Raw genomic sequence first — 14774 nt, 5'->3', positions numbered from 1 at the left:
GCTGGCTAGACAGGCATTTGGTCTGATCCATCTGGGCTCTTCTTGCATTCTTAGTAATAACTCCAAAAGTGTAAATTTAAATACATCCAAAATAGGCCCAGGGCACTTCTGAGCTTGAGAGTAGCAGCTGGACAGTAGCGGCTGGAGGAGGAGAGGTATGCAGAGGCCAGAGAAAGAGCAGTGACTGGAGAGGTATCCCATTTGCCATCCATGGGACCCCCTGGGAAACTCACCAAACTAAACCTGCTGCAGCCTGGAACTGGGTGTGTGCACTGCAGCAGCTGACTGCTGAATGGGGCACAGCTGTGGCATGCCTCAGGAAACTCCACCCTCCTTGGTGCCTATCTACCCATAAAAACAAGCCTAGAGGTGAGAGATTAGGGTGATGTCAGCAGTTTCTAGGAACCCTCTTTCTTGTGAGATTTTGGGGGATAAGCTGTGTTTGGTCCCCAGTGAGAACCGGAGTGGATGTGTGGAGTCCTGGGTAAGAGCCAGGAGTCTGAGAGGGGAGGGGAGTGTCAGAGAAGGAATTGATTTTGGTTTATATTTATTAATAATTCGTATTTATGTAACACTTATAACATTGTGTATTTTGGTAACATTTCTTATTTAAGTTGTCTGTTGTTTTAGTTTTCTGTACACTGCTTAGAGATATTTTTAAGCCACATGTGGGGAAGCCCTTTCAGGCCGAGGGCCACATTCCCTTCTGGGCAACATTCTGAGGGCCACATTACAGTGGTGGATGGGACTAGAGGCAAAAGTGGGTTGAGCAATTAATGTAAATTTTTCCTTTGTACAGTAGGCTAGCTTCTACACACACTCACAAGAGGCATTATCAGAGTTCAGTGACGTTCCAGCTAGGCAAAAGCACTTGGGGTGGGAAGCAGGGCCACTGAGGGCTGTGGTCTGAGGATAGGGGGTGTGGCCTGCGGAGAGTTTCATGGGCCAAACAGAGAGGCCTGGAGGTCCACATTTGGCCCCTCGGCCTGAGGTTCCCCACCCTGTATTAAGTGGTATAGAAATTATCTAAATAAATAAACAGTGAATAACAGCATTGTATGACATCTGAACAATGTTTTGATCTTGTCTTTCAAAACCAAAACCCTTTTCTGCCTCTCTTCTTTTAGGTGCAACTTGAGAGGGGTGAGAAGTATACATTGATTGATAATAGCAACCAGGAAAACTGGGTGGTGCAGAATTCCAGAGGAGAGACTAAGGCAGCTCCTGCTGTTTGCTTCTCCATCCCACCTCCAGATCTAGAGGCCATAGATAGAGTTAATAGGTGAGTGCAAAGCTTTTTCTCTCTCCTTCTTCCTGCCCTCTCCCCACTACATAAGCCACAAAAAGGTAAGGATAGATTTCCTGCCTATTCTGTACTCATGATTTAAAAAAAATGTTTTATAGCAATATGACTTGGTTTTGGAAATTGTTCCATGTTTGCTTGTTGTTTACTGAACAAAATGTATATACCGCTTGATTGTAAAAAAAAAAAAAAGTGGTTTAAGTGGTTTACCAAACAACATTAAAATTATCAATAAAACATTTAAATAAAAGTAATTAAAACATATGAAAAACAATGAAAACAGCAACAGACTAAAAATATTAAAACAGGTATAATAGCAGCCTCCTACATCATGCAGTTATTGAATAATATGCATATACTGAAAATATGTGTGCATGTACCAATCTGTAAGATGGCTATAAGATCTGGTTCATGCTGGTGGCAAAGTACACAGTGTGTGTGTGTGTGTGTCTGTCTGTCTGTCTGTCTGGTCTCCAGGCTCCCATAGGCCTGTTTAAGTTGCAGGCCTTGTAGTAAGAGTTGGCCATGCACATAATTGCTGTAAACGTGGACAGAGTTTCCAATGTTGTGACACCCATCTAAAATAGGCTTGACTCATGGAAACAGGTTACATTAATGTTGACAGTGGTCACAGTATAAGCCTTTAATGTGAGCAAGCATGAATGTCCTGGCAATGTGACATATCCATCCATATAATATATGATTATTTCCACCACTGTGGAGTGCATACTTAGGAGTGGTTGCACTGCAATTCCCCTTTTCTCTGGATCATTTTCTTCCAAAATGCACGCTATTCATGTGGCTTATTGCTTAGTGCATTCTCTGAAACTGGAATTTTAATTAGCATATGTCTTTCAGAGCTCCTTGCAAATCATTCTTTGTAGATTTTGCATTGAAGGGTCTGTGAATATATGACATCCTTTAATAATAATAATAATAATAATTTTATTTATTGGTCGCCTATCTGTCCAGGTTAATGGACATTCTAGGCGACTTACAATAAAAAACAATACATCATATACAATATACAAAATAAAACACAATCATAGTCAATTTAAAATCAGTTTCCAATTAAAACATCATAAAACTAACCCTCCCCAATCCCATAGGCCTGCCTGAATAGCCAGGTTTTTAAGGCTCGGCGAAAACCTGTCAGGGAGGGAGTATGTCGAAGATCAAGAGGAAGGGAGTTCCAGAGGGTGGGGGCCACAATCGAGAAAGCCCTCTCTCTGGTCCGCACCAGCCTAGCTATTTTAACCGGTGGGACCGAGAGAAGGTCTTGTGAGGCTGATCTTGTCAGGCGGCATAATTGGTGTCTCTGGAGGCGCTCCTTCAGATAAACTGGGCTGAAACCGTTTAGGGTTTTAAAGGTCAATACCAACACCTTGAATTGGGCCCGGTAGACATCTGGTAGCCAGTGAAGATCCATTAACACTGGAGTGATGTGATCACAGCAACGGCTGTGCTTGATCAAGTGCGCCGCCGCATTCTGTACCAGCTGTAACTTCCGGACCGTTTTCAAGGGTTACCCCACATAGAGCGCATTACAGTAGTCCAAGTGAGAGGAGACCAGGGCATGTATCACTTGTGGGAGCAGATGAACAGGAAGGTAAGGACGCAGCCTTTGTATCAGATGTAATTGATACCAAGCTGCCCGACTCACTGCTGACACCTGAGCCTCCATGGACAGCTGGGAGTCAAGAATGACCCCAAGGCTGCGGACCTGGTCTTTTAGGGGTAATCTCACCCCATTAAGCATCAGGTCTGTAATACCCACCAATACTCCTTCTTGGTACTTCTAGGACACCACATTTACCCCAAAGTGCTGGACAACCACCTAAAGCTAAACCTGGTATTTCTAAAGCATTCTTCTAACCGTGAACTAAATTCTCTGCGGATCTTTCCCAGATCCCCAGCTGTTCCTCATTTGACTTGTCTCTCAGCTAAGAATGGAAAGATCTGTCAATTTTGGTTCTCTCAGTTTCTCACTTTTCTAATGTTAAATTCAGTCCTCTACATTTCTGCAGCAATCTGCAATTTTTTTAAAAAAAATTCTCATGAAAATTCACCACTTTAGTGCTAATTTCTTCAGATAAACACATTTTTGTAGGCAGTTTTGACAAAGGTACACATTTTTGCAAGCCATTTCTCATCACATGCCTTTTTGCATGTTATTTTCACTCATATATTTGTTTTTATGCACACTTTCCCCTAATATATGCATTTTTATAAATATTGTTTAGTTGGCGAACTGTATCCCAAAATTCCAATAAATGCGAATTTTGAAGGATGGCTGTGTTTTGGTTGTCATATTGTTTCAGAAAGTCTGAATTTGATAAATTCTGCTTGAAATGTGAACTGAATCAAAATTCTTACCCATCCCTACTCCCATCCCTTCTTCCTCAGCCAGTTCGGTTGACCCAAGGCCTGATCCTGCATCCACATAGGAATGAAGGCAAGGGGGCAGCAGGCTGTCCCTGATGGTCCTTCACAGTAGCCAAAACAGTATCATCTGCACTCAAGAGGGGAGATATCAGAAGGGTTGGATGAACCCCAATGTTTGCAGAAGTACAAAAAAGCTTGAGAAAAAGCCATATTGGGGAGAATCCCAGATTAGCTCAGTGAGGTCTGAAGATGTTCACTGGGTACGGAATGTCGACTGATGGTTGGAGAGAAGCAGGACAATTGGGGGTGAGCGGAATGGAGTATCTTGGAAAAGGGCATGGCTGGAAGGCACACTGAACAGGACAACTAAGAAGAGACTGGTGATGGATTGGATAATACATTGTATCAGATCGATCAGCCTCCATGGTTGCTTAGAGGATGGGGAGAAATCTATGCCAATGTGCATTAGATAAAGTGAGATAGAAGTATAAATTGTGGTATGGGCTCATCATGGACACTTTTGTCTATGGGCCTTCCTTACAAGAGAGGCTGATGGAGCCATAGAGGCCGATAGAAAAATGTCTTCTGAGAAAGCTTTAATTAAAAATCAATTCATGAGGTACTTAAGCAGCTTAGAACCCCTTCCATGTGGATCTTCGCAAACACACAGCTGACAAACCTCCCATTGGACAGGCAACTGATTTAGTCACTTACCATGTCAACTAGCAGCTTGCAAGATTGTTTTCCTACAGAAGTTACTAGAGTGGCATGGGAAGCAGCTATACGAAAGCATCCCTGATGCTGCTGCTCATATAATGTATAAACATGGCCTCTGTCATAGTGAAAGAGCAAGAGCAGTGGTTCCCAAACTCCCAACCCCTTAGACCACTTGGAAATTGCTGAAGGTCTTATTGCACCACTCAGTGGTTTTTCCGCCTGTTGTCGCAATTGCAATGTGCTGTGCTAGGTGCTGTATGATTTTAATTTGTATTTTTATTTATTGCTTCTATTTCTTATAAATTTGGTATTATTAGGGTGGGCTCTGCCACCCGCATGCTCCGCTTGCCAGCCAGGAACTCCCAAACAAATATGTGCACCAGGCACTCCCAAGCACATACACAGGGACTGCACACGCACAGAGTCAAATCCCAAAAGGGCCCACCAGGCACTCGCTGCTGTCCCATTTAGGCAGCTCACTGGCCTCCTGCCTGACCAGGCTGCTGCTGCTGCCACCCCGCCTCAAATGCTTACCTGCCTCCATGTTGTTGCTGCTACTTGCTCTACCTTTCCTCACCTGCTCCCCTCCCCCCCATTCTTGCTTCCCTCACCCCTTCGCCTTGCTTGCCTGCTGTCCTGCTGCTGCGTCCCACCCCCATGCATGATGGCTTACAAAAAAAATAGTATATAGGCAGATAAATAGAAATTTGCATCCTATGGAATTCAAATGGTAATACAACAAAATACAATATAAGAAACAAAAGAAGCAATAAAAATACAATTAAAAATCAATATGAATATTTAATATAAACATGCCGTAGACCACTTGAATGAAGCTTGTGGACCACTGGTAGCCCATGGACCACAATCTGCAAATCTCTAAACTAGTGATTTATTGTTAATTACTACTGGAGAAATCAGAGGGTGCTATTTATTCTCAGTTTAATGAATTAATCTGGAGTAAAGTAATCTGATCAATGCCCCCCTAGAAAACGTCAGACTTTCTAAGCATACCTTGTGTGCACAAGTGTCATAGAGAAGCCCTGTGCTGTGAACAATGCTGACTTCCCCCTGTTGTGTGTAGGATGGAAGGTGAGCTGAGCACAGTGAAGCAGAAGAGAGCTACAGTCCAGAACACACTGAGAAGCAGCCACAAGGAACCAGTTAAATCCAGCCAACAGGGTATGTCAGCATTTCAGCTGTTCTCTAGGGGGAAATTTACAATGTCACTGTAGTTTGACAGGTTAGCTAAGGTACTCGCCTCTGTCCCCATGGGCCTTTGAGATGCCCAATCTCTATTTGATATGCTGCTTATGCTGGAATCCATGCAGATCAAAGGCTGTTTCATACATCCTAGGGAAGGATTAACTGTTAGAGTGGATGTGACAGGATGAAGGGAAGCAGTTGAGGCATAGCAATTATCCCCATGGGCAGATGTGAATGCATATGAAATTCTCTGCATGCTTTTAGACAATAACACTTGTCATTTCAGTTCCAGTTACCACTGTGGTCCAGGATGACTCCCAAGCTGGCCAGTTGCTCCATCAACTGGACAAGATCGATGGTGACTTGGGCCAGGTCAAGAAGGAGATTTTTAGCTGCCTGAGGTCCCCGCTAAACACCAGTGACCCTACAGAGGACCTTACTCAACGGATCAGAGACCAGGAGGCAAGTGCTGAGACTCTCGGATTGCTTACTTTGTCCCCTTGATGGTCCTGCTCTCAGACACTGGCCATTGCTGAGGTGTTTATATTCTGAGGGAATTAATACCTCCAGAGGGACAAGGAGAGAGTCTTCTGCTGGCACTGTACTACCTGTACATTATGTTTCTACTTTGCAAGACTAACTGGAATGAATCCACTGACACACACACCCAACCTCAGTATTTTGTAGAATGAATCCCAGCTTATTCTTTTCTGTTTTTGACTGCTTTCATTGACGGTGTGAATAAATAATTAGAATGTTTGGTTACATCCATGTGAGAGTCACTCTTAAAATAATTGCCTCCAGTACTCCCAGATGTGAATGGAGGCCTAGCTCCATTGTGCTGGGAAATCTAAAGTGCTGCTAGATGCATCATTAAACCACATAAGCTTTTAGGCTACAGACACATCAGCCCAAAGGCTTCAGTTCCACTGGTGTTGTGGAGACATATGTCCCTACCTGAAACCAGCACTGGGCTCTCTATAGATGCCTGTCATATTGCATTGAATTTCACTGATTGATGGAAAAAACATTCTGCCTATATATCAGGGAACAACAAGGAGACTTCAAGTCATAGGAGCAGAAAAGGAAGCTGCTCAGAAGGAGTGTGAGGCCTATCTTTCCAAGAAGCCTGCTGGCACTTCTGCCTCTCAGCTTCCTGTGGCACTCAACAACATCAAGAACAAGTACAACGATGCTAAGGTGCTATCCAGGCTCTATGATGACAAGTAAGTGGTGTTGGCCATATCTATTGTCAAAGAATAGGACTGTGTTGATGTGTGAAGGAGGCAGCAGCTTGCAAAATGTTTTTATGACATCTGAAATATTTCTACCTGGATGATACAGGGGAAGAGGGTTTTTTTGCTTTGGTACAAGGGAAGCCAACATGGTGCCCTCCAGATGTTGCAGGACTATAATTTCTATCATCCTAACCATTGACCCTGCTAGCTGGGGCTGATGTGAGTTGTAGTCTAGCAACATTTGGAAACCACCATGTTAGCTACCCTTGCTTTAGTGTGGTGCTAAAGAAAGCCTTAAAGTGCAATGTTTCTCTTTTGGCATTACAATGTCTCCCCTTCCTCAGAGCTAAAGCAAGCCTGAACCTGGAGAATCAAATAGAGAACACCGACAAGATCTTCAGCACCTTTGAGGCCAAGTTATCTCATGATGGTATCATCCCAGCCTCACCCAATGCTTTGCAGGATCGTGCCAATGAACTTCAGGTGAGAGACCCCTGGAGTCAGAGGGGCATGAGTACAGAGTAGGGACGGAGCAAATTATTCCAATTTCATTTTCTTCCACCAACAGGATACATGAGAGCGCTGGTCACTGAAATGGCTTGCTCATCCATTGGAAAGTCAGAGAATGACAGATCCACTACTTTGCAAAGGGATAACAAATTACATCTCTTCAGTGATTAATCTCCTTAATGAGATCTGAACCCCAGATAAATTATCTGACTACACAAATATCTTCCAGTTCTCATCTGATTCTGCCTAAAATCACTCATTTCTATCACTTGGTCTCTGTTCAAGTATCTTTACTCTTCTCCATTCGGAAGCCAAGTGTAATCCAGGATCTTCTGTTGATTATTATGAGCTAATATTGGAGACCTGCTGACATTAACCTAAGAGACCTCAGCCAAAGTCAAGTGATAGGGATTAAGACAGGGTGGCTTAAACTCCTGTGTTGTAATTAAAGCTGGAGTTGTGAATAATGTTTTTAGTTACTGTAAACCGCCCAGAGAGCTTCGGCTATGAGGCGGTATACAAATACAATAAATAAATAAATAATAAATAAATAGAGGATAGCCACAAGTTGCAACCATGGAGTTGGGTCAAATAGAGCTGGAGTTATTGTGTTGTGGGGAGGAAGAGAGCAGTGATTGGTGGTGCACACAGCCATGTTCACAAGACACATGAACACGTGTACTCTTCTTGAAGAAACTGACTCAAAGTCATTATGGTGACACATCTCTTTGGCTTTTGCATTTTCTGTATAGCTCAAAGCCCCCCAAAAGCAAGCAAGGTGTGATGTCATAGATCTGCTGTGAGGTTCATGTAGTGCTCGCTTTGGCCTTCTGTGTCCCTTTTGGACATGTACTCATTGTCCAATGGCAACAAAACAGACAGGCTTTAATGGACATCCTAGCATATCTGACAACATATGTACATGAAAGGTCAAAGTGGAAGACTGCATGCTCTTTGAGTAACTTTGCATTGGGGGCAAAGGCTACTAGAATAGTTACAACTAGAAGCACTATGAGAATGACAAGCTCTAGCTCCTGTTGGGCAATGTAAGAAATTCTTAAGGACTAGTGACATACAACACAAGAACTAGAGCTTGTCATTCTCACAGTGTCTCCAGTTGCAACTGTTCTAACATCTTTTGACAGCGTGAGCATCTATCTTAGCTCCCACAGCCTATTTGTAAATTAGAGAAATGTATGATCCCCCACCAGGTAATCTTTGCCAACATTTCTTTATGGCTATTAAGCCTCTTCCCCACCTCTCCCTTCTATTTCTTGCCGCTGCTTCTGTGCTAATTCTTCCCTTAGCCCTAACCAGAGAATTTTCTCTCCCATGTTACATCCAACTGAAGTTGCATGATTTTCAGTTTGATAAAACCTCACGTGAAACTATTTATTTATCCTTTTTCTCTTCTACACACATTGGTTCAATTAGATTACAATTTAAATATGCCTTGCTTTTAATTTCTGTTCAGTACCACCAGCATCTTTCTACTTAGGAAGGACATGTTTGGCACTTCAAAACCAAATGATCCAGGAAAGCAATCATGCCAAGGTGTCTTGTTGAATTCCTGAACTGAGTGTTTCTTCCCTTTGTAGAAACTGAAGCGAGATTTAGTGAAACAGGAGGACAGCTTGCTGAAGCTAAACCGCAACCTCAAGGATACAGAGCATAGCTGCAGTGCTGTGCAGAACAATTTCCAAGAGTACTGCCCTGACCTGCCTAGGCAGAAAAAGGAAGTCCAGCTCCTTAATGACCGATACCATGCTGTTGCTGACCAACTGGATCATCGGTGAGAAGCAAAATCCTCTCCATTGGTGGGCATCGGTAGTAATAAAACTTATGAATCCACATCTAGCCCTGTGTGCCAACTTGTCTGAAAGGTCAGATTTAGAATTGTGGGACTCTGCATAGATAGCTTCCAATGTGTCCTTACCTTCCAAGAGCTCAGTATAACCAGCCTATTGAAGCCATCTTTTCCTCAAATGAAAATAGATTCCATGTTAAAGGGGCCAGGACATGAAAGCCCCACTACTTGTGGATGGAAAGGAAAGAGCAGGAGATAGGTATCACCAAAAGGACCCCTACCATGCAACATAATGGCTGGACAAGGGTGTAAAGAAGAGGTGGTGTCACATGTACCCTAGTCCCACCTTCTTTAGGTCTTTATTTATTTATTAGATTTATATCCCACCCTTCACCCCATGCAGGAGCCCACTAGGAGCTTGTTTATAAACAAGTAGCAACACCTTGATCCTGGCATGGTAGCATAGAGGCAGCCAGTGCAGCAACGTCAACAGAGGTATATGTTGACAATACTTAGCTCCAGATAGCCACCTTGCAGCAGCATTGTTCATAAATTGCAGTTTCCAGACCAACCTCAAGGGCATCCCCATGTAAGGTACATAGCAGTAATCAAGTTGGCATTACCAGCACATGGACCACTGTGGTCAGGTTATCTTTGTCAAGGAATAGCTGTAGATAGTGTGCTAGCCAAAGCTGGTAGAAGGCACTGAAGCCACTGGGGTCTCTGGTGTCAAAGATAAATCAATGAGTACCCCCAAACTACAAACCTGATACACGCTCTTTGGAGAGTGCAACCCCATCCATAACATTTTCCTGGACCCAGTTTCTAGGACCCAGGAACCACCCACCCACAGGGCCTCTGTTTTGCCATGATTCAGGCTGTGGGGAGACTAGTCATTTCAAAAGCAGTGAGAATTATTTTTCTGGCTGTGTTTTGAAGCAATTCTGCCCTTGACTGGACACAGCTCCCTTCCCCACTGCTGACTTCAGATCTTTCAGGACCACCCACAGCAAAGTGTTGGGCCAATCACTGTATCTGCCTGAGCCTACAGCAAAGTGTTTCCATTAGTCACACCTCGAGGGGCAATGGATTGATCTACCAATCAGTTGTGAAATCTATCTGAAGCTGATTTTTTTTTAAAAAGTGCACTCAAGGTAAAAAGGGGCAGAATTTGACTAGCATCCTGTGCCTCCGTTTTCAGAAAACAGAGGTGGAATTGCACTGAAATCAGCACGGGAATAAGTGTGTCTCTACCCTCAGTCTCAGTTTATTGGCCCTACTCCAGCCCAGCACTGCATCCAGACACTGGGACAGGACTTACATGTCCACTCATGATTCAGATTTGACAGAGAAATAGAGTTGAGTGTCATCACCATACTGGAGACATATTGCTTCACATCTCCTAATGACCACTCCCAACAATTTCATATGGATGTTAGATAGCATTGGGACAAAACAGTCCCTTGTGGCACCCCACAACATAGCTGCCAGGAACTGACAGCTATGGAACCAAGGCAGAAAGTGCCAGGCTGGTAGCTATTTTTTTCTCAGCCTCTCCTCTCTTTCAGTGACTGGTCTATCATTTTTCAGTCACTGTTCTGCAGCAAGGCTTTTCTCAGTCTCCAGCTGCTGGGTTGAAAGCTGTATACATCCCATCTTGCAGAGCAAAGACTTGCCTGTCAACAGAAAAGAATGAGTCTGCCTCTCACAGCTTGACAAAATGCATCCTGTCAATTAACAAAGCACCCGGTAATACCAGCAGGCATAACCTGAGTTTATCGATCACTGCTGATTGGATGGGGGCCTTTTAAGAGGAACCCACACCCCTTTTGTAGTAAAGAGAAGCCCTTTTGCCTAACAGTATGCAATTGAAGAAGGGCTTTGGAATCACCTGTCCGTACATAGCTGCACACACTAGTCAGAAAGAAAGGAGGAAATGGAAAGACTCGATACAGTAGAGAGTTAACAGCCTTTTAAAGTCTCCTTTAAGTGGTGGACTATGACCTGGGAGACCAGGGTTCGAATCCCCACATAGCCATGAAGCTCACTGGGTGACTTTGGGCCAGTCACTGCCTCTCAGCCTCAGAGGGGAGGCAATGGTAACCCCCCTCTGAATACCGCTTACCACGAAAACCCTATTCATAGGGTCACCATAAGTTGGGATTGACTTGAAGGCAATCCATTTTCCATTTTTTAATGTAAGTACAGAGGATCTCAATATTAGATGGTGGAACTTTTTTCCTTGTGCCTCTTTCCTGAGTATTTATGCACTACACTCAGGGGAAAACAATGCTAGTAATCTACCTCCTCACCTTAAAATTGTACCTGGTTACAGTAACAGAATGGACACTAACAATAATGGCAGAATACAGTGGGGGCCTCTCCATAAAATGGCTGGCTTCATAGGCCTCATAAATGAGGAGATTCCTTGTTGAGGGCTCCTTGCTAAGCTCATCCAAGAAAGACCCCTTCTTCTTAATCTCCATCTCCATTCTCTGGGCAGGGAGAAGACACTCCGGAACACCAGCCTTACCTACCAACAGTTCCAAAATGCCAATGAGAACCTGATGTTCTGGCTCAACAATCTACCCAAGTACCAGGTCAAGACCACAGATGGACCCAGTCAGATCAACTACAGACTACAGGCCCAGAAGGTGAGCACTGTGGCATCTTCAGACAAAGAGAAGTGTTGCATTTTCAGGATCTCAACCTCCCCAGAAAGGGAACTGACGGCTCCTGACTCTTCTTAAGGAGGCCATTGCTACGTACTTCTGTCAGACTGAAGTAGCCAAATTCATCACGGCCGAGGAGGAGACAGTCCAGCTTATCCACCAGTTCTATATCCCCCAGGTACAGGGCTCTTTCCCACTGACAACTCAACAGACAGCCTCTGACTTCTCCATGACTCCCTCTAAGGCTTATAACTCATTAGGAGGAATTTGGAAGCTTGTAGTATCTAATTAGTGTAACCCTTCCCCATCTCCGGCCTATTCCAGCTGATTGTTAGTTGGACTACCTCGTTCATTCATTAAATTTATATCCCGCCCTTCCTCCCAATAGGAGCCCAGAATAGCAGCTGATCTAGCAGCTTCTTCCTGCCATTCCCCACAAGAGGGAAGAAAGGATCCTGCTATGTTTCTTAAGTAAAGGACTTGGTGGAATGAACTCATGGGTGTGCACAAAGAAAAAAAGCTTGAGATCATGTAGGACATGAAACAACGGAATGCTCCACAATAGTATATGTGGTAGGATGAGTTCACACACACATGCATGCTCTTCATGCTTCTTCATTTAGTGGTTGCAATACTAAGTGATTATGCGCATATGTGAAACAGCCATCAGTGGTCAGACATCTAGACTGAAAGTCCTTTTGGGGCAGGAATGTTATAATTTTTGTTGCTTATAAAGCACCAGGCACACCACTAGTGTTTCCATAATAAATAATAATCCAAGGTTGTGTTGGATCCTGTCCTGACTCCCTTTTTCTCCTGCAGAGGCTGGCAGATGAAATCCAGAGCAAAGAATCTGACAAGAATGCTGTGGTCAACTTGTCCCAGAATGTGCAGTCTGTCCTCAATGTATGTTTATAGGGTTTATATTTACACCTCTTTTCTGTTGACGGAACCAGTCTATCTTCCTCTGATCACATTATTTTTCTTTAAAACATAGGACTATGAGCTTCAGGCAGGAAAATATCGGTCCTCTCTGGACCCTGCTTTGACTGCTTCCTCTGCAAAACGCCTCCGTGTGACTCCACTTCAGGAGAGCATTCAAGCTCAGGTGAGAGCTTGAGATTTAGGATATATTTTTGTTTTTAATAAAATTTCTACCTCTCCTAACCTAATTTGAGTTTAGGCTCTTGAACAGCTTACAAAATTTCAAAACTGCAAGAAGTTTAAAGACTTGTGGCATCTTAAATCCCTTTGTTGTTTTTGCTACAAAGATGATGCTACCCTTCTAGAAATAAAACATTTAAAACTTCAGAATCCAGCAAACAAAGCGGCAGGCAGTAATATAAAGCGCCCTCTTAAACAGAAAATGTTTCCTGAAGAAGGAGAGGTAGCTGGCAGTCACACCTGGTATAAGTAGGCAAAGCTTACAAGATAAAATTGCTAGTGGTCCTAATGGTTGAAAGGAGGGTGCAAATTCTTAGAATTGGCTGGTGATTATCTTCTACTCCTATTCCAACTTCTTCCTGTGATGCGAATTCCTCTACACTTGCTTTTCTAACACACAAATCACACTTGTGTGTCACAAGCAAAAAGCAGGGAAGGATTAAAGAATGCCTGGTTGAAGAGGGAATAAGATTGGAACGTTGGTCATGTACCGTGAAGGGTCTTTTTCTGGCAGATGAAGAGGCTATGCGGGTGAGTCTGCCAGGAAAATGACAAAGCACTCTGATAGTTTAAAGCAAGCAAGGGATTCTCCTGCTGGTAATGACCCCATTCCTGATCCAGACTAAATGGCATCCCTCTAGTTCCCATATAGTGTTGTTTGTTCACTACTGAGGCCTAGCAAATTTTGATAGCATCGGACTACAAAGGAAATGGCAGCATGCCATAGGAGAAAGCTACATGATGTCTAAATATTTTGTTGTTAATTCTCTTTAGGAAAACAATGTGACAAAGCTCTACACAGAGACAGCTGCCGAAAACAAAGAGCAGCTCAGCCGGCTGGAATTTGCCAAGAAAGTTATGGATAAGGTATATGTAAATTGTGTTAGGTTATGATATAGTGCATAAATAAATCACCATAACATTTAGTGTAGTTAAGCTTCTACTGGGAGCAAAGGAAAAGAAATATCTCTTTGTTTCTCTCCTGGCTGTTTTATACCAAAACATGCCAGAACACTGTCTTGAGCTGCTGTCCTTCTATCATCTCTAGTGCAGGGATGGGGAACCTCGGGCCCAGGGTCTGAATGTGGCCCTCCAGGCATCCCTGTCTGGCTCTTGGGACTCTCTCCAGGCCACACCCCTTCTCATCAGGCTCCATCTCTCGCCATTCCAGCTCCACACCCTCAATGTTTGCCTAGCGAGAATGTCCTTGAATTCTAATAATGCCTCTTGCTTGCCTGTTGTTATTGAAACTCTTCAGGAGAGCCCCCGCTTCCTGAGGCCAAGGATAGGCTTGTGTTTTTGAGAAGAGTCTGAGGAAAGGCTGGGAACTGGAGGCAGGCAGAGAGGCTGGCTCCCTGCACCATGGCTTTAGGATGCCTCCTGTAAGCCTGTTGGAAAAGCAAGATACTGGACTGCTGATGCTTTGAACCCCTCCATCTTAAGCTCATGTTGTAATGTGTGTATAAATAAACCATATTTCCTAAAGACACCACAGCCTTCGCTGATGTTTTTTCCAAGGAACCCAAACCCCTGGATAAGGACAGGGGCCCCTGGAAATCTCTCACCTCTCAGAGATTGGGGTGGCATGCAACAGTATGTAGGAACTAGCCCACTGCACAAAAGTAATTTTTGCACTCAGTGCCCTGCCCACTTTTGCCTCTGGCCCCACCTACCATTGGCATGTGAGCCCTGAAAGATTGTCCAGAAGGGAATGTGGCCTTCAGGCTAAAAAAAGTTCCCTCCCTTGCTCTAATGACTTAGACATTAATTTG

At 43.8% G+C, this 14774-nt stretch overlaps 1 protein-coding gene across 3 annotated transcripts in view; it reads left to right on the top strand.

Moving 5' to 3' along the window:
- EVPL (envoplakin) overlaps window positions 1-14774 on the top strand; it is a 63197-nt gene that overhangs the window by 43900 nt on the left and 4523 nt on the right. For all 3 annotated transcript variants that reach the window (XM_061616252.1, XM_061616254.1, XM_061616255.1), the window contains exons 12-21: window positions 1128-1282; window positions 5490-5587; window positions 5898-6073; window positions 6659-6837; window positions 7194-7332; window positions 8958-9151; window positions 11670-11820; window positions 12661-12744; window positions 12836-12946; window positions 13777-13869. In XM_061616252.1, coding sequence (XP_061472236.1) covers window positions 1128-1282; window positions 5490-5587; window positions 5898-6073; window positions 6659-6837; window positions 7194-7332; window positions 8958-9151; window positions 11670-11820; window positions 12661-12744; window positions 12836-12946; window positions 13777-13869 — 1380 coding nt within the window. The remainder of the gene's footprint in view (window positions 1-1127; window positions 1283-5489; window positions 5588-5897; window positions 6074-6658; window positions 6838-7193; window positions 7333-8957; window positions 9152-11669; window positions 11821-12660; window positions 12745-12835; window positions 12947-13776; window positions 13870-14774) is intronic.

The sequence above is a fragment of the Rhineura floridana genome, chromosome 3 (assembly GCF_030035675.1).
Source record: "Rhineura floridana isolate rRhiFlo1 chromosome 3, rRhiFlo1.hap2, whole genome shotgun sequence".
Taxonomy (NCBI): Eukaryota; Metazoa; Chordata; class Lepidosauria; order Squamata; family Rhineuridae; genus Rhineura; species Rhineura floridana.
Note: the sequence above shows the minus strand (reverse complement) of the source record. Positions and strands in the feature narration are given on the sequence as shown.